Below are 18,584 nucleotides of genomic sequence, written 5' to 3' on the forward strand. Positions count from 1 at the left end.
GCTTGAGCAGCCCTGGTTGTTGTTGGAGCCCCCCTTTGGAGTTTGGGTGTACTGCAGGTCTGCGCGTTCTTTTGTCCTTCTCTTGTTGCCGTACTTACGGTGGTACCAGAACATGGCCGCCATCTTAATGGGTATGTGCGCTATGTAAAATGCTCCTCGTGTTTTGTTGTTTGTATGGAGAATCTTGTAATGTAGGGTGAAAATGTTGGTGTAGTACTGTGCTGTTTGTTTTTACATGTATTGTGATGATGTGAAACAGAACATTTATTGTATGTTATTTTGAACGCGCAGATTCACAAGAGTTGCAGATCAGAGAAGAATTGTGTTTTATATGTCTTCTCTGCAGGTATGTTGCTCCACGTGTTGTTTGTAATTGTTATTTGTAATGTTTGAGGGAAATTTGTGTTCTTTCTGTGAACAAATTATCCTGATGTGAAATATACATACACGGTGGTACCAGAACATGGCCGCCATCTTAATGGATTCACAAGAGTTGCAGATCAGAGAAGAATTGTGTTTTATATGTCTTCTCTGCAGGTCAAATAAAAGAATTGATTGAAAGAAGGTTGCCTGTTTGACCATCGTTACACTGGTGCCGTGACACGTCGATCTCAAGATCAGCTGAACGCCGATCTCCGTGGATGCTGCGTGGATGCCAGGTCTTAGTGTGATAGATCAAGTGTGGTCAGAGTATTATAGTAAATGGTCATTCAGTCTGAGGTCTGTGATTACATCAGTTTAAAAAGTGCTTTGATTGTTTTGGTTTTTATGTCCTGCTGTAACTTTATATTTTTTTTAAACATTATTATTATTATTATTTTTTTCATTCAGTAATATTACACAACGCAAGTCTGTACCACTATGGCTCAGAGGCCAGGTTTTAATGATGAGATTTTTGCCAGTCCAGTGTTGCCTATGGGGAGGGGTGCATGGGGGGCATGTCAGAGCAGAGCAGACAGTGCTGTCATCGGTGGGTTGAATAGTAGGGAGGTGGGGTGTTCCCAGTTGTTTACTGACAGTGGTAGAGGCACAGGGTCAGGTCAGGACCCAGGTTGTGCTGCTGTCGGACAGTTTACAGGGGAGGCTCCTCCCACATCCACACCTAGTGTTAATGACACTGAAGCTCTTCATCACCTTTCAGACATGATGGGTCAGCTAGGTGCTCAGATTGGCGAGTCCATTGTAACCAAGTTAATTTCAGCTGGTGTAGTTCACTCAAGTAGTATGAGCAGTGCACACCTCAACTGCACATCGCCTCCAGATCCTGTAACTGATCCTAATGTTGTTAGACAGGAGGTTCCGCGCGTTACTGTGAATGTAAAATCAGACAGGGAACCACCAATGTTCCGAGGTGATAGTTCTGATAAGTGTTCAGTCCAGGACTGGATTGACATGTCTAAAGCTTATCTGAGAAAGCAGAAATGTCCAATGCATGAACAGGCTGAGGAGACACTGGCAAGGCTGATGGGTAAGGCAAAGGATGTCGTGAGGGTTGGTTTGCGTAGCGATCAGACACTTGATGTGAAGCAGAACCCTGATCTCATCTATGATATCCTTCTCAAGTACTTCAGTGATGTGTCATCATGCCTCCCGTTGTCAGATTTCTATGCCACTCTACCCAGACCCAATGAGAACCCTGTAGACTACTGGTTGAGGATCAACAAAGCAGCTGATGTAGCTGGTGAGGGCCTTCGCAGACAAGGTAGGAGGATGGAGAACGTGGGTGAAGAGGTAGCACGGATGTTTGTCAGGCATTGCCCGGACTCTGGACTATCCCGTATTCTGGAATGCAAGGCTATTGAGGAGTGGAGCTCACGAGACATACAGTTGAAGATTGATAATTATCAGAGAGAGCTGAGAGCCTCTGGCAGGACCGGTAGTTCTGTGCCATTGAAGAGCCATGCCACCGCCCTCCACACTGTGCAGTCTCATCCAGAGCCTTCGATTCAGTCTGTGTCTGAGCAGTGTTCCACCCAGTACCCCCCTGCTCCTGCCCATAGTCCAGTGTACCACACACAGTGTCCGCCTTCTACCCTCATTCCTTCCCAGGACCATGCTTTAGGCCAGCTTCCGTGCCACTCCTCCGCGACTGCTGTGGCCCAGAACACTCAGCAATCTGAAGACAGGATTCTTGCTCGCATTATGGAGAGGCTGGAGCAGATGATGGGGAAAGTGCAGCAGCGTGACAGTGCTCCTCGTGGCGGAAGATACCAGGGTGGCGCCCGTGAGAAGGCCTGCCGAGTCTGTGATGACAGTAGACACACTACCATCTCACACTGCATGTCAGAGAGGCTGTGCTTTGTCTGTTTAGCCCCAGGTCACACAAAAGTTGAGTGTTCCACCAGGTCGTCCCGAGCACCTCAGCCTCAGGGAAACTAGGTGGCCTGTATTCAGAGGGAGAAAGTATAGGTCGCCAAGTAAACTCCCATTGTGAGGACGAATCTAGTGCTGAGACAGTGTATATAGCTCTCAAAAGCTCAAGTGATAACTCTGAAGATATTGTTTATCAGAATACGCATACAATTGGTGGTAGTGACAGCCTTTTCTACACACCTGTGACAGTTGGTAATACAGTGACTCTGAATGCTATGCTAGACAGTGGGTCTATGGCTTGTACAATGAGTAAGACGGCAGAGGGAAAGCTTAGAGAGGTTGGAGTTGCTACAGAACATAACCAGTTCAGTTCAAATGTGGTGCTTGTTGGCTGTGGTGGTCGCCGTGTCAAGCCTGAGTCAGCTTTCAACGTGGAAATGGAGGTGTATGGCTGTAGGATTATGGTTCCCACTCTGGTAGTTGAAGGCCAGCATGATGAGTTGATACTAGGCACCAATGTTATTAAATATATCCTCCGGCAGTATAAGCAATGTGATGGCTACTGGAAGGCTGTGTCTACGCCGTGTCCTGCTGGCGATCCAGAATCTGAACAGTTTCTCTCGATGCTCGCTGGTCTGAACCGTTGGCGAGGTGACGTCATACCTGACAAGATAGGCACAGTCAGGTGCAACTCAGCCGTGTGTCTTGAGCCTGGTCGGGAGTACCTGATGTGGGGCAAGCTACCTAAGTCCACTATTGTGTCTCCTGGTAGCGCTGTGATGACAGAGCCCACATCGTGTCGCTCAGCTCCAAGAGGGGTTCTGGTGGCCAGAGTTGTTACTCCTTTGTGGGGAGACGGATGGGTTCCATTGAAGCTGATCAACTCGTCCGACAGGCCCGTCTTGGTAAGACGCAATGCTAAATTGGCCGACGTCTTCTCCTGCATTGCGCTCGAGGACATGGATGAGACCGGACCTGCTGAGGTCCCACTACTCAGTTGCTGTCAAGTAACCCCGTCCAGTGAAAATGCGGCCCGCACTGTTGATGAGGAACTGAAGTACATGGGATTGAGTGGGCTCGACATACACTCCTGTGACGTGTCTGAACAGTGTAGAAGCAAGATGGCTGACCTGGTTGTGCGCTACAAGGACATCTTCTCACGCCATCACCTGGATTGTGGAGAGGCAAAGGGCTTCATACATCGCATTCACCTCTCAGATCACAGGCCATTCCGGCTCCCATTCAGACGAGTGCCCCCCAGTCAGTATCAGAAGTTGCGCCAAGTACTGAGTGAGATGGAGGAGAAAGATATAATCAGGAAGTCAACCAGTGAATATGCATCTCCGTTGGTTCTTGTATGGAAAAAGAACGGAGATCTCCGTATCTGTACAGACTTTCGCTGGCTGAACAAGAGGACCCTGAAGGATGCTCACCCTCTCCCTCACCAGGCCGACTGCTTAGCTGCACTTGGAGGTAACTCCTTGTTTAGTACTATGGATCTAACCTCAGGGTTTTATAACATGCCACTACACGAGGATGACAGAAAGTACTCTGCCTTTACAACACCTATGGGCTTGTATGAGTATAATCGCCTCCCGCAGGGCCTCTGTAATAGTCCTGGGAGCTTCATGCGTATGATGACTAGCATTTTCGGAGACCAGAACTATCTGAGCTTACTGGTTTATCTGGATGATTTATTGGTGTATGCCCCTGATGAGAGGACAGCTCTGGAACGCTTGGAGATGGTGTTCAGTAGACTGCGTGGTCATAACCTGAAATTGGCCCCCAAGAAGTGTTTTTTTCTCCGGAAATCCGTCAAATTCCTCGGCCACATAATTAATGACAACGGTGTGTTGACTGATCCCAGCAAAGTTGAGAGCATCGCAAAGATGACAAGTGCTGACCTGATGGAAGCGGACGGTGTAACCCCCTCACAGAAACGAATCAGATCTTTCTTGGGGATGATCAAATATTACCAGCACTTTGTGCCTAGCTTCTTCGCTATTGCAAAGCCTCTCTTCTCTCTGTTGACGGGCCAGAAGAGAAAAGGGAAGGTGAAACAGTCCAAACAAAGGTCACAAAGCAGGAAGTTGAATGTTACTGACTGGACCCCCGAAACGGAGCAGGCTTTCCAGAAGCTGAAAACGGCGCTGGTTGAGACGGCTGTCCTGGCTCACCCTGACTTCAGCCGTCCCTTCATGCTGTCAACGGACGCGTCCCTTGATGGCATCGGTGCTGTCCTGTCGCAGATCCAAGAGGGTGAAGACCGAGCGAGGCCAATCGCATTCGCCAGCAAGTCCCTCTCTCAGTCTCAGAGAAACTACCCAGCCCATCGGTTGGAATTCCTAGTCTTGAAGTGGAGTGTCTGTGACAAGTTCAGCCATTGGTTGAAGGGGCATGATTTCACTGTTTGGACGGACAATAATCCATTGACTCATATCATGACGAAGCCCAAGCTGGACTGCTGCGAGCAACGATGGGTGGCTAAGTTAGCGAGCTATAACTTCGACATCAAGTACGTGCCAGGCCCACAGAATGTTGTCGCTGATGCCTTGAGTCGTGTGCCTTTCGTCAAGCAGAGAGTCAGTCACAGATTACTTGAAGAGCCCTACAAGAATCTCCTCTCCGAAGTCCAGGATATGTCGAGTGCTTCTGTACAGGACGCCTTCCGGTCGTCCAATGATAGTGGTGACACTCCACGCCAGGCAGAGAGTTACGCTCAAAGTGTCCCATCACCTCTGCATGTCCACGCTCAGTCTATGGAGATGGATGAAGTGTCTGTTGTTCTACAGTCATATGACGATCTGTGGGAGGTCGGAGCAAGAACGCGTGCTGTAGCAGTCTTGCACCATTTGCCTCAGTTAGTCTCAGGTGGTCAGGACTCACTTCCTGCTTACAGTGAGAAGGAACTCCGGGATGAACAGCTCAGAGACAGAACTCTCTCTCGAGTCTTGTACTATGTGGAGAGACATCGGAGACCATCCAGGAGAGAGAGAGATAAGGAATCAGTCACAGTCATGAGGTACCTGAAGCACTGGGAGAAACTTGTTGTGAGCAATGGGATACTCTACAGAGTCTCGAGGGATCAAGTCGTGAAGTCAAAACGCCGCCAGTATGTGGTTCCTGAGTCTAAGAAAGTTGAAGTTCTGAGAGGTGTTTATGACCATGCCGGCCATCAAGGTCAGTTCAGGAGTCTTGGCTTGGCCAGACAGAGGTTCTTCTGGCTCAACCTCGACAGAGACGTAAGAGACTACGTCCGTAACTGCCAGCGGTGTATTGTCAGTAAGACTGTTGAACCTGCTGCGAGGGCGCCTTTGCAGAGTATCACATCAACCAGGCCACTTCAGCTGGTTTGCATTGATTTCTGGTCAGCGGAGGACTCAAGGAACAAGTCAGTTGATGTGTTAGTTGTTACTGACCATTTTACAAGAATGGCCCAGGCATTCCCCTGCAAAGATCAGTCAGCCAAACAGGTGGCGAGAGTTCTATGGGACAAGTTCTTCTGCGTCTTTGGGTTCCCAGAACGTATCCATAGCGACCAGGGAGCTAGCTTCGAGAGTCAACTAGTGAGTGAGCTGCTCAGAGTCTCCGGTGTCAGAAAGTCGCACACAACCCCGTATCACCCGATGGGTAACGGTAGTGTGGAACGTTTCAATAGAACTCTCGGTAACATGATCCGAGCGCTTGAACCAGAGGCAAAAATCAACTGGCCGAGGCGTTTGCAAACTCTGACGTTCATGTACAATAGCACAGCGCATGAGTCAACTGGCTATGCACCTTTCTATCTGATGTTTGGGCGTACTCCTCGTCTCCCTGTCGATATACTCTTCCGGACAGTCCTGAATGATCCAGCTGTGGTCAGCTACGACAAGTATGTGATGTCTCTCACGAAGGATCTGAGAGAAGCTATGGTCATAGCCCAGGAACATGTCATAAAAGAACAGCACCGTCACACAGAGCTCTACAACAGACGAGTGAAAGGGCCCACCATTGACGTCGGAGACCGTGTGCTGTTGGCGAGGGAGAGAGAGGAAAGAGAAAGGTGGCTGACCGTTGGGAGTCTACTGTATACACTGTGGTGGATAGGAACTCTGAGACTCACACATATAGGATACAAGACACTGTCACTGGACGAGAGAAGGTAGTCCACCGTAATCTATTGATGTTGGTGAACTTTCTGCCGGTGTATGATACGAGTGTGATCTCTGACCCAGTTTCATCCCTGTCTGCTGTTCATACATCAAATGAGCCAAGTGACATGTCCGTGTCGGAAGTGGAACAGGATTCCTTGCCTGAGGAAGTGAGTAGAGGAACCGCGTTCGAGTCGGAGAGAGTGGATTCCTGTCCTGGGAGTGAGGGAGGGGAGGTTGAAGACATGGAGTATGGGGGAAGAGCTGTTCGGGAGAGGGATGTTCCCTTGACTGTTCCAGAGCCCAAGGATCCCAAGGGAAGAACCCTGGAGTGGGTCACCCAGTTACCATTCCCTGACCACTCACGGACAGAGGCTACTAACACTGTAGTGTCTTCAGTCTCGTTTGCCCCTCAGAGGGTCCCCGAGCAGATGGCTGAGGAGCAAATGGTAGATCAGTCCATTAACTCTGATTCTAGATTTGTGGTTAGCGCTGATGATTGTACTGATGTTTCTGGTAACACGAATCAGACAGATGATGCTAGTGACACACAGCGTACTGACACTCTAGCTTCTGTTACACAGTGTGAACATCCTAGTACAGTCACACAGGTCAAGTCCAAGTTTGGTCGCCTTATCAAACCAGTTGACAGATTGATTTATACTATGTCAGGACAAGACATTATCCAAGACACTAAGTCAAACATTCGAGCTGTTTGTAGGTCAGTGTTCCAGGCTTTCCACAGTTAGATAAGCCGAAGCTCAGTTCAGTGCATGTATACACTGTGCACACTGACATCCTATGACATATAGGTTTGTTCGTTATTCTGATTGTTTCATAAGAGGTTGTGGCCTCTTGAAGGCTAGTAATACACAGTGAAAAAAAGGTCTTGTGGGGTGTAGAACGCATCCTACCGCCAGTAGTTGGTTGGAGAGATAGTTTACCTCTCTTTCCACTTCATCCTTATAGGATACTTTTCAAGTTGGCTGTCCTGTCCTTTGGCGGCCCTATGTAATAGTGTAAAAAGTTAAAAGTAGTATTTAAATGTATAGTTGCTGCTCAAGGTTGGCGAAATTCAGGGGAGGTGGGTGTAACAGAGTTGGGAATGTATGTTTAGTTGTGGTGAATGTAGATGAGTTTCGCCGTGCTTGAGCAGCCCTGGTTGTTGTTGGAGCCCCCCTTTGGAGTTTGGGTGTACTGCAGGTCTGCGCGTTCTTTTGTCCTTCTCTTGTTGCCGTACTTACGGTGGTACCAGAACATGGCCGCCATCTTAATGGGTATGTGCGCTATGTAAAATGCTCCTCGTGTTTTGTTGTTTGTATGGAGAATCTTGTAATGTAGGGTGAAAATATTGGTGTAGTACTGTGCTGTTTGTTTTTACATGTATTGTGATGATGTGAAACAGAACATTTATTGTATGTTATTTTGAACGCGCAGATTCACAAGAGTTGCAGATCAGAGAAGAATTGTGTTTTATATGTCTTCTCTGCAGGTATGTTGCTCCACGTGTTGTTTGTAATTGTTATTTGTAATGTTTGAGGGAAATTTGTGTTCTTTCTGTGAACAAATTATCCTGATGTGAAATATACATACACGGTGGTACCAGAACATGGCCGCCATCTTAATGGATTCACAAGAGTTGCAGATCAGAGAAGAATTGTGTTTTATATGTCTTCTCTGCAGGTCAAATAAAAGAATTGATTGAAAGAAGGTTGCCTGTTTGACCATCGTTACACTGGCAGCGTGCCGCCCGTTTAGCCCGGCAAATGTGTTTACAGAAGGCCCTTGTAGCTGTTTTGGGTAACATAATGGTGTTGACCCCAATGCCTCTTCCTATTGAGTTATTATATTTATGCAAGCACTAAGCTCCCAGACTCTCTCCCCACAACAACACTGTCAGACAGCCTTTAGCTGCCCGGCTAGCAAAATGACTTTCTGAGGTATTTTTTAAAAAATATATATTGAAGAGAAAGAGAGAGAGAGAGAGTGAGCCCTGCATGTTTTATTCAGTCATGGCAGAGTACAATTCATAATACAGGCGAACTGATTCACAGTTTTAATTAAAAAACTAGCCTTATAGCGCCGGTGGTAACATCCTGATTTATGGAGACCCGACCCCATCCACCATAGACAGAGAGTCCACAGTGGGTGAGGGGGAGGTGGGGGTAGATGAGGGAGAGGGGGGAGAAACTCTTAAGAAGGAGAAAAGTGCTGTGTGGTGGTAGCAAGGTGGTAGGCAACGCATAGAGTACAGTGTGTATGCGGTAACATTATATGACAGATGCCTTTGGCAAGTTTTGTTTTTAAAAAGAACAGTCTAAGGAAAAGAACAAAAACATGACATGCCTATGTACATACTGTATATAGACCAAGACAGGCAGCGATGGGGAAATGGACAGCACAGCACATTTCACATGACTTGATGGAATTTTCTTTTGGTCTGACAGTAATGTTGGGCTTATGTCACCCTCCTGTTTAAATCACAGCTACAACGGAATCCCTTGATACAGGGAGATTTTAATTAAAAACAAGGAGAGAGAGAGAAAGAGAGAGAGAGAGGGAGGGGGGGGGGTGGAGGACCAAAGTTAGATCTGAGAGGTGATACACAGAGGGGAGTGAGGGAATAGAGGAGAGGGAGAGGGGGGAGGAAGTTGAACAGAATGACGGCAGGGAGAGACAGAGAGAGATAAGCAGAGACTAAGAGAGCTCATTCGGCGGTAAAATGAAAACAGGAAAAAAGATAAGTACATTTGAACTTCCCTTATTTCTTATTTTACTCTCTATAGCTCGCCGCACAGTTCCTGGATGCATCTCACTCCGCTCGCCAGTTCAGTCCTGCTTACTGTGCATGTGGGATTGTCTGTCACTCTCACTGATTGATACATTAAAGGCCTGTGCTAGCCAGTTTTTGCTTCCTGGCTTTTCTTGGGAAAACGACGAACAACGAACAGATGCACCGAGTTATGGCGTTAGTCATTCATTAGATTACATGTGATTAGATTCAACTTTATTGTCATTGCAGAGTACAAGTACCAGACAACAAAATGCAGTTTAGCCTCTAACCAGAAGTGCAATGAGTGATATAGTGCAAAGACATGATAGTGTAGACATACAGTATAGTGCAGACAAAAAAAGATATGGACAGTTATGAAATAGTATGTATTTTTAGAGTTATTTTGGGCAAACAAAGATATAACATTACATTATTTACAAAAATGTAAATAAAATGTGTTGAAAGGTTGTTTGACTCTGCTGAAGGTGAGTTGTAATTTAGGAGGGTTATATTTGACTCTGGGTGCAACCTTACAAACAGGCTAGCAACGTCACACTTCAGAACTCTGTAGCTGTGTGAATTACCATACATCACGGCAAGTGGGAAATTGTTTTAGGAGGAGCTAAGACGCATCATAATACGCATAATAGCACGCATCACACAAAATACACATACTTTGACCTAAATGGCAATTTTCTCACTTGAATCATTGTGCAATAATGTTGTGCAGCACCAGGATGTCATATAGAAAATGTCAAAATGACTAATGTGGGCCTTTAAGGTTTGGAACACTCTTGTGATGCAGACAACAGCCTAACACACACACACACACACACACACACACACAGACACACATGGTATCTAGATCAGGGCTTGGCAGCTCATGCCCTACGGAGTCACGGGGGGATTGTGTTGCTTGTGTTACCCTGAGGGTGTTCCTGACTTCATAAGACGCATCACTTCTCCTCCTCCAAGAGGCCCAATCAATGGCAACATGAAAGATGCCTGGTGGCCCCGCCCCACCATCGCCAGCCCCCCCAGCCCAGCTGCAGAGCTCTATGGCCCCCTGACTCAGATCTGGAACAGCCCCAGTCTACCATCACCACCATCACCACCACCACCACCACCACCGCCACCGCCAGGGACCCACTCATCAGCTAACCCAGGGTAAAGCCTTGGTTGGACAACCTCCATGTGATGAAGGCGGGACCACCTGACCATGAGAGCAGTGTCTCAGTAAACCCAGGGTAAATCTTTTGTTGGTCATCCTCTGAGAGAATCAGTGCAGGGTAAGACCTTCAACACGTTGAAGTGATCTCTTTTCCTATTTCCTTCTGTTCTGTAGGGCTATGTGTTGCTTTCCATTGGCTATTCGTCTTATTAGACAGGTTGGGTAAAATAATTGTGTTAAAAGCAGCAGCCCTATCTAGCTAAAGTGTCTCTTTGGCGTTGAGCTGCAAAAAGCCACATACACCCTCTCTCACACTCTAACACACACATTGTTAATGAGTGTGCCATCAGGGTCTTTGCAGTGTGAACGTGTCCTAATTGTCTCATCTTTCGAGGTGGCACATTTTTGGGCCGTGGCTTAATTTAACAGCCTTGTCTTCCTCAAGGGGCTTTATTTACAGCACCCCCCCACACACACACACACACACACACACACACACACACACACACACACTCCCACTCCACCCCCTTTCCCCACTCCATCCAAGCTCGCCTCTCCACCACCATCCTTAACCCCCGCCTCTCCGCTCTCCCAATCCCCTCTGCCTCCCACCACTCCTTCCTGGTCATGGTTAATTAATAAGCAAGCTGTTCTCGGGCCATGCCAACTGTAACATAGACAAACACTCGTTGACATGTTGATACCCATACTTACATACATATATACATACATAAATACGTATACATGCATACATACATACATACATACATACATACATACACACATACACACATACACACATACACACATACACACATACACACATCCACAATTCTTCTACTAGGGGGAGAAAAGCCTGTGGTTCATATGGAACCACAATGAAGCTGAATATTGAAGCAGTGTGTGGAGGAGACCATGGAGCCGGTCGCCCACATCAACCCAGCTGTATTTAGGACACTTTAACACAGAGATGTTTAAACATGTTTACCGTTTGTGTTTGAAATTCACCGCTTGTCAGCTTGAGTGGCGTTTTTTTGTTTGGAGGAGAGATTCTAAATAGGTTCTGACAATTATTCAGTTTACTTCACAGGGAACAGTGTCAGGAGGGTGGAGACAAAAAGTAATCTTAATTAAATACGTGGAAAATATTGCATGTATTCAACCTGGGGTTTGAAACTGAGTTGCTGTGCAGTTAAGCAGTGGTTGTGACCAAATAGAAAATGACAAAAGAAGCAGAGTGTTCCTTGTAATACTGCGGTTAGATGACAACTGTGCAAATGAATAGGAGGGAATGAGGCATCCACAGAGCAAAGAGCTGATTTCAGGGCTGTAATGCTGTAAATGGATTTCAAACTCCAACATTTAAACAATATGCATTAGCCTTCTCTAACCCTGATGGTTTTGGGAATCAATGTGAGTTTCAAGGAAAATTTGATTTAGTACATTCAATTTCTAACACCAGAGAGCTTAAAATGACTGCACTGTATCACACTTTGACAAGCTATTTTTGGTTGGACCCCCGTTTCTTTCAAACAAACTCTATCTATGGTTTAGAGTTACAGCTTGAAAGTTAAAATGGTGTGTAAGTTCTAGGCCTACAGTATGTTAAAATATTTGTGTGTGTGTCATTGTAACATCTTTGATCTCTCTCTCTCTCTCTCTCTCTGTCTCTCTCTCTCTCTCTCTCTCTGTGTCTCTCTCTCTCTCTCTCTCTCTCTCTCTCTCTCTCTCTCTCTCTCTCTCTCTCTCTCTCTTTCAGATAAAGATAGAAATAGCCTGAACCATACTCCTCTTGCTGTTCTTCTCAGAGGTAAATATATATGCGGAGCACCGAACACCCACATCTCTCGCTAGCAGCCTTGCAACCACATATCACCGGTCCTGACAGTCTCTGGATGGAACTCCCATCAGGGGAGAATTAGCTTCCTCTTGGGAGTACCTCTGGATAAACTCCTGCAGGGCATTTTTCTCAACACAATCCAATCAATAACCCCCCCCCCCCCCCCGCCCCCCGATACTATCTACTCTGGGAATATTCAGTAGTCACATACACAACAGCTCCCCTAGCCGCCCTGACTCATTTCTCAAAGGCTCTGTGGTGGTGTGGGGAGGTGGTGTGGCGGAGAGGAGAGGAGAGGAGAGGAGAGGAGAGGAGCGGAGCGGAGAAGAGAGGAGAGGAGAGGAGAGGAGAGGAGAGGAGAGGAGAGGAGAGGAGAGGAGAAGAGAGGAGCGGAGAGGAGAGGAAAGCAGAGGAGAGGAGAGGAGAGGAGAGGAGAGGAGAGGAGAGGAGAGGAGAGGAGCGGAGAGGAGAGGAGAGGAGAGGAGAGGAGAGGAGAGGATCGGAGGGTGCTACACTAGCCTGGCGGAGACCACTGATGCGAGGTGTGCATTAGCTATGACATTTCAACACCAGTGGGCTAAGAGACTGTCCTGTGGTGGGGTTAGCCACTCAGAGGAGGCTTCGCTGCACTTAAGGATGGACAAGGGTCACTGGCTGTACTTGAGCCTTTCACCGTTGAGACATCCCAAACAAGCTTTTAGAATAATGTTTTGGTTCAGGCGATAGAGCGGGCTACCGATAATATCATGTACAACAACATGGAGAGGTCTGCCAGTGGAGGCTGGTGGAGGTAGAAGTCATGTGTTTGATACCGTTCCTTATTCCGTTCCATACATTACAATGAGCCTGTCATCCAATGTCTACCTCCACCAGCCTCCCCAGGACTCTACAGAATCCGGCACAGTATGTATGTGTAAGGCATCTATAGTCCATCATTTTGATAGAATGAATGGAACCAAAGTCTAAGTATCTCAAAGCATGAATTATCTACGAACCACAAGGTATTGAAGACCATTGCTCCAGTACTTAGGCAGCGGGGGGGAAAAAAACATTTGAATAACAATACTTTGTTGAAGCATTTAGAGAATAAGCAATTAATGCAAATGTAGAATAAGCGAATTCTGCAAATGTAACATTTATTCCAGGCTCTGACGCAGGTGCTTGGCATTTAAGCTGAGTGTGTACTTAGACAGAAACACAACAGAAACAGAATGTTCCCATTTGATACTGTAGAAAGACTACATCTCTGCTAATCACTGTTGGGGATAATACAACACAGAAGAGTCTGGTGGAGGTTGAAATCAGAAGACAGGCTGATTGTAATGCATGGGATGGAATGAGGAATGGTATCAATAGCCACAGATATCACATTTGTGTTGTTTCAACAACATACAGAGCATTTGTGACAGCAGCTGGTGAAAGCGGGAACAACCGACCAAATGTTCAGACTTTTATTCAGAAAAATGTATGTTGGTGTTGATTGGTTGCAGACTTGTTCCTGCTTTCACCAGTTGCTGTCACATTTGAACTAAACTCTAAACTGACTTTGGCTATGATTAAGTGCAGTGTATTGGCCTGTCTTTGAGACATTTTGGTGTCTGTCCAGCTAACCTTCAAGCTAACCTCAGAGGAAGGTTGACAAGGATTTGCAGCAATGCTGTGTACAATAAAGCACAGTTACTGTGTACTGTTAATGTACAGCAGGGGAGGCTGGTGTTAATAGAAATCAGAGGACGGGCTTATTGTAATGCATGGAACGGAATGAGGAATGGTATCAAACACACCATGCATTGCAATTACAACGGTATCAAACACACCAGGCACTACAATGAGCACTTCCTCCGATTTCTCCCTCCAACAGCCTCCCCCTGATATACGGCACAACAACACAGCTGTTGAAGCTATAGGAAGTGCAGTGGTTCCCATACATAGACGAGACTGTGGCGGACCACCATAGTCTAATTTGTCCTGACATAGTCTCATAATGAACCGAAAGTATTTTTAGCGCATTTGTTCAGCACTGCTCGCGCTGTTGAGGAAAGTGTGCAGTTGTGTGGCTGTGGCTCAGGCATCTAATGATCGCAAAGGTCGGTGGTTTGATTCCCGGCTTCTCCTGTCCACGTGTCGAGGTGTCCCTGGGCAAGACATTGAACCCCAAATTGTTCCCAATGAGCGGGCCAGCGCCTTGCATGGTAGCTTGCCGCCATCGCCAGTGCTTTGGAATAAGGCGCTATATAAGGCGCTATATAAGGCGCTATATAAGTGCAGTCCACCATTTACCAAAGTGTTGGAGCAGTTTACATTTTATTCCAGACTGTTTTTAATACGTGGTCCACCCGCCACAGTCTCACAAAATCCTATGGGAAACACTGAAGTGCATAGTGTCTTAGCGTCTACCATGGAAGGGGACATAGTGTGTAGTATGGAAGTGGATATAGAATGTAGTATGAAAGTGGATATAGTGTGTAGTATGAAAGTAGATATAGTGTGTAGTATGAAAGTGTACATAGCATGTAGTATGGAAGTGGATATAGTGTCCAGCGCAGAAGTGGGCATAGTGTTTACCATAGAAGTGGGCATAGTGTGTCGTATGGAGGCGCAGTATAGGCTTGGCCACCCAACAACTGGAGCAACATCAGTATCAGCCAGGCTTCAGCACCGCAGCGTCTGAAGACCCAGTGGCCTGGAGGTAACAGATGTCACCAAAGCAAATGTTGGAAATGCACCGCTCAGCTAATGATTGGCTCTCCAGGCAGTGTTTCCAGGTGACTTATGTTCGCCTGCTCCTGAAGACAAGGATGAGTGAAGGTGTATTGATTCCTGTTTGCAATCCAATCAATGCACCACCAGCACCACCATGTTTCACGTTCCATGTTCCAAGTTCCATGTTCCATGTTCCATATTCTAGGTCAACCACCGACCTCAAAACGTGATCTTGGGAGATCCAATTAATATCAGTTGATAGCATTACCATGGCAATAAAAAGCTATCCAGGTCTATAGGCCACCCATATTGGACAATGACCATTAATCGAGTGAATTAATCGAATATAAGCAGAAATGTAGATTCAGTAGATGATTCTACCCCTCAAAGTGGCATTGAAGTATAGTTTGAATAGCCTGGAGACAATTCACAGATACAACGCTTATAAGCTCACCATGAGCCACTGTGTTCTCTACCAACCCACATCAACAACAACTTGTAGAATAGTCTTCCACTTCTTCCTCTCCTCCATCCACCCCCCCCTCCCTCCATCCCTCCCTTACATGCTCACTAACTCCCAGACTCTTCCATTTTGCCCGATTATGGAAACATCCAAAGTAAAAAATTCTCTCTGTCTCTCTCTATCTCAATTATTGAGTATCCGACAGAAAAGAAGCAAACTGACTATTCAGCAAAGAGAAAGGGAAGGACGGTATATGAAACAGACACTATAGCAGGTGTCAAGATGGCATATAAACTTGGTGTTATTTTCCAGATATAAGGTTGCAGCTGTATTGTATTGTATTGTATACCCCCACTGTTTGTGTGTGTGATGACGTGTGCAGGGATCTATGCTTGTATGCGCCTTAGAAGAGTCTATTTTTAAAACAGCTTTGATGACTTAGTAAAAGAAAATGCAATTTTAAAAGTTTTTTTTTTACACCAGTTTCGATGTTGTTGTTACTCTCCATTGTTCTGCTCTCCGTCTGTTTAGAACCTTCTGTCCATCACTCAAAAGGAGAAATGACTGCCGTTTGCACCAAGCCGCATTTCATACATAAGAGCACTGGGCTACAGTAATACAATAAAGACAAGAAATCCATTTATAAAAGGTATACATACATGTGCTACATATAAGACTTTAAAAAGATCACTGCGCTATTTTTCTTATGTCACATGGCCTTATTTGAACCATTATCTCCTGTGTCCATTCTCTAAAGCTTTATACAAAGAAGAGAGAGTTAAAGTAATTGAATTTAGGCCTAATGGACTCGTTGGAAAAATTGTTTTTCTAATTAACAAGATTAAAATACGCTAAATGAAAAATTAGGTGGAGTTAAACTAGAGTAGTAGTATTGTTAATAGCATTCAATAGCTGTACAATAATGTGGTGGTACACAAATCTGCGTCATCAGCAGTTACTAGGCCTACAGCAGGAGGAATTATTATGATTTCAGTAAAAGCAAAGCAGGCGGTTGTAGCAGTGCGTGTGTGTGTTTGTGTGTGTGTGTGTGTGTGTGTGTGTGTGTGTGTTTGTGCGTACAGCAGTATAGTGGGTAAAATTAATAGGATAGGAGTAACAGTGTAACAACATTTGTACATTTGTAGTGTGCTCACATCAGAGGCCCCTAGGAGAAGAATTAAGTTTCCTCACTCTCCCTCTATACAGAGGCTGAGTCTCTTAAACGTCACGCCTGATTAACAGTGCATGGAGAGTGAGAGAAGATAGAGGGGTGGGAGAGGGAGAAGCGTACGTTCAAAGTCAAAATGATAGTGAGAGGCAGAGGGTGATTAAGAAAGAAGGAAAGAAAGAAAGAAAGAGTGAGAGAGTGAGAGAGAGAGGACGGGAGTATTGAGAGAGAGAGATGAGCAGAATGCATAGCAAAACCAAAGAGATTGAAACTATAGATATGATAATGGGTGTTTACGGGCCTTGTGACAAATACATTTGTTATTTGTTATTTCTATATTCATAAAGTGCATGTACTCAGACTCTGTTGAAAAATGAATAACAGATTTTTATCTTGTCACATACACTTGTAGTACAAGCAACACACACACACACACACACACACACACACACACACACACACACACACACACACACACACACACACACACACACACAACGTAACAATAGTACACACATTCTCTCTCTCTCTCTCTCTTTCTCTCTCTCACACACACACACACACACACACACACACACAACAACAACAACAACAACAACAACAACAACAGTACACACATACACAAACAGGCACGCTCTAATCGGCACCACCCTTTTGCCACAAAACTCATTCAACAAATCTTTTAATTACTTGATCAATACTCTGGAGCCACACAAATGAAACCAATACTCAATGGTGGCAGGGTCAGGTTGAATATCCACACACTGACGCACACCATTGATCAAAGTGCGCACCACGCTAAAATCCTCAGCGCTTCTAAAGAACGAGGCCTGCACGTTCCATCCTGCACGTGCTACCCAACCCCAGATTGACATACAACCATGCTGGACGGACAGTGCACTATTTTAAAGGAGTAATGTATTTTTGCACACCAAAAAAACCTTTGAGAGAGTACAACATGTAGAGTTCTGTACCCAATAACAACATCAAAACAGAGAAACAGGGTCATGGAAGAAACAGGGTCACAGAACTATAGAAGCATATAAACACTGAATGGAACAACATATCCCAACAGTATGACAACACAGCTAAACACACTCACACACACACACACACACACACACACACACACACACACACACACACACACACACACACACACACACATGCTCCTAGTGGGATGAGATGGGCCCTGAGACCTGTGAGTAGTTGCTAAAAGAGTATGACAGACTAGAAATAGCTCTAGCAGTCTACTACCGAAAGAGTCTATCAGTTTGTCCTACCTTGTGTATTGCCAGCCAAAATCTCATCCCTGCTTCTCAGTAGTAGCATGATGGTGTGGCCTGGGACTCCTCTCTCCCTCTCATAGCCTCAGACTGAGGGAGGGCGAACTGAGTCGCAAACAGACACAAGGAGAAAACACAATCCACAAGGAAGAAGATGAGTCACACTTTCATATAATATAAGCCCACATAGAAAATAACAAGGAGGCCTAGTATAACAACAATCTGAATGCACATTGTTGTGGAATGATAATACTGGTAAGAATATGTTATATTTATAAACCAGGACAAGTAGACTTATTACAGTCAAATTACATTTTGATGACATGGTGACACTACAGTGTATGTGGGTCTGAATAGCATTGATATTTGAGTGGAAATGGCAAGCCTAATAGCGCTAGTATTACGCCTCTCGTAAGGTTTGGGCCAAAATAAGATATCAGAAAGACGTTTGGTCTTGAATAATACATTTTACACAAATGTCTGGTCTTATCTGGGCTATATCGCATATTCACATCATTCTTTGGGATAGGCCTGGCTGTATTGTACTGTTGTATGTCTATGAAAGGGATAGTCAATAGCCAACGAGGCTCTTTCTCTGGAATTTGAACAAACATGCCAAATAAAAAGCCTATTATCCTATTAGCCTACTTTGTATCCACAGACATCTTATAGACCTAGAAAACCATTCAGGTTTACCGCTGTCACCCTTCCTATGATATTCCTCTCGCACACGTTTT

General features: G+C 45.6%; 1 protein-coding gene across 1 annotated transcript in view; it reads right to left on the minus strand.

Annotated features, from left to right (window-relative positions):
* Positions 1 to 17,871, minus strand: part of grin2ba (glutamate receptor, ionotropic, N-methyl D-aspartate 2B-a) — a gene marked incomplete at both ends in the record, with an annotated part of 86,541 nt that extends 68,670 nt beyond the window's left edge. Inside the window, one exon of the mRNA XM_080524179.1 lies at positions 17,845 to 17,871. Within this exon, the coding sequence (XP_080380305.1) occupies positions 17,845 to 17,871 (27 nt within the window). The remainder of the gene's footprint in view (positions 1 to 17,844) is intronic.
* Positions 17,872 to 18,584: the final 713 nt, after the last annotated feature.

Source organism: Nansenia antarctica (assembly GCF_963989245.1).
Source record: "Nansenia antarctica genome assembly, chromosome: 2".
Classification (NCBI taxonomy): domain Eukaryota; kingdom Metazoa; phylum Chordata; class Actinopteri; order Argentiniformes; family Microstomatidae; genus Nansenia; species Nansenia antarctica.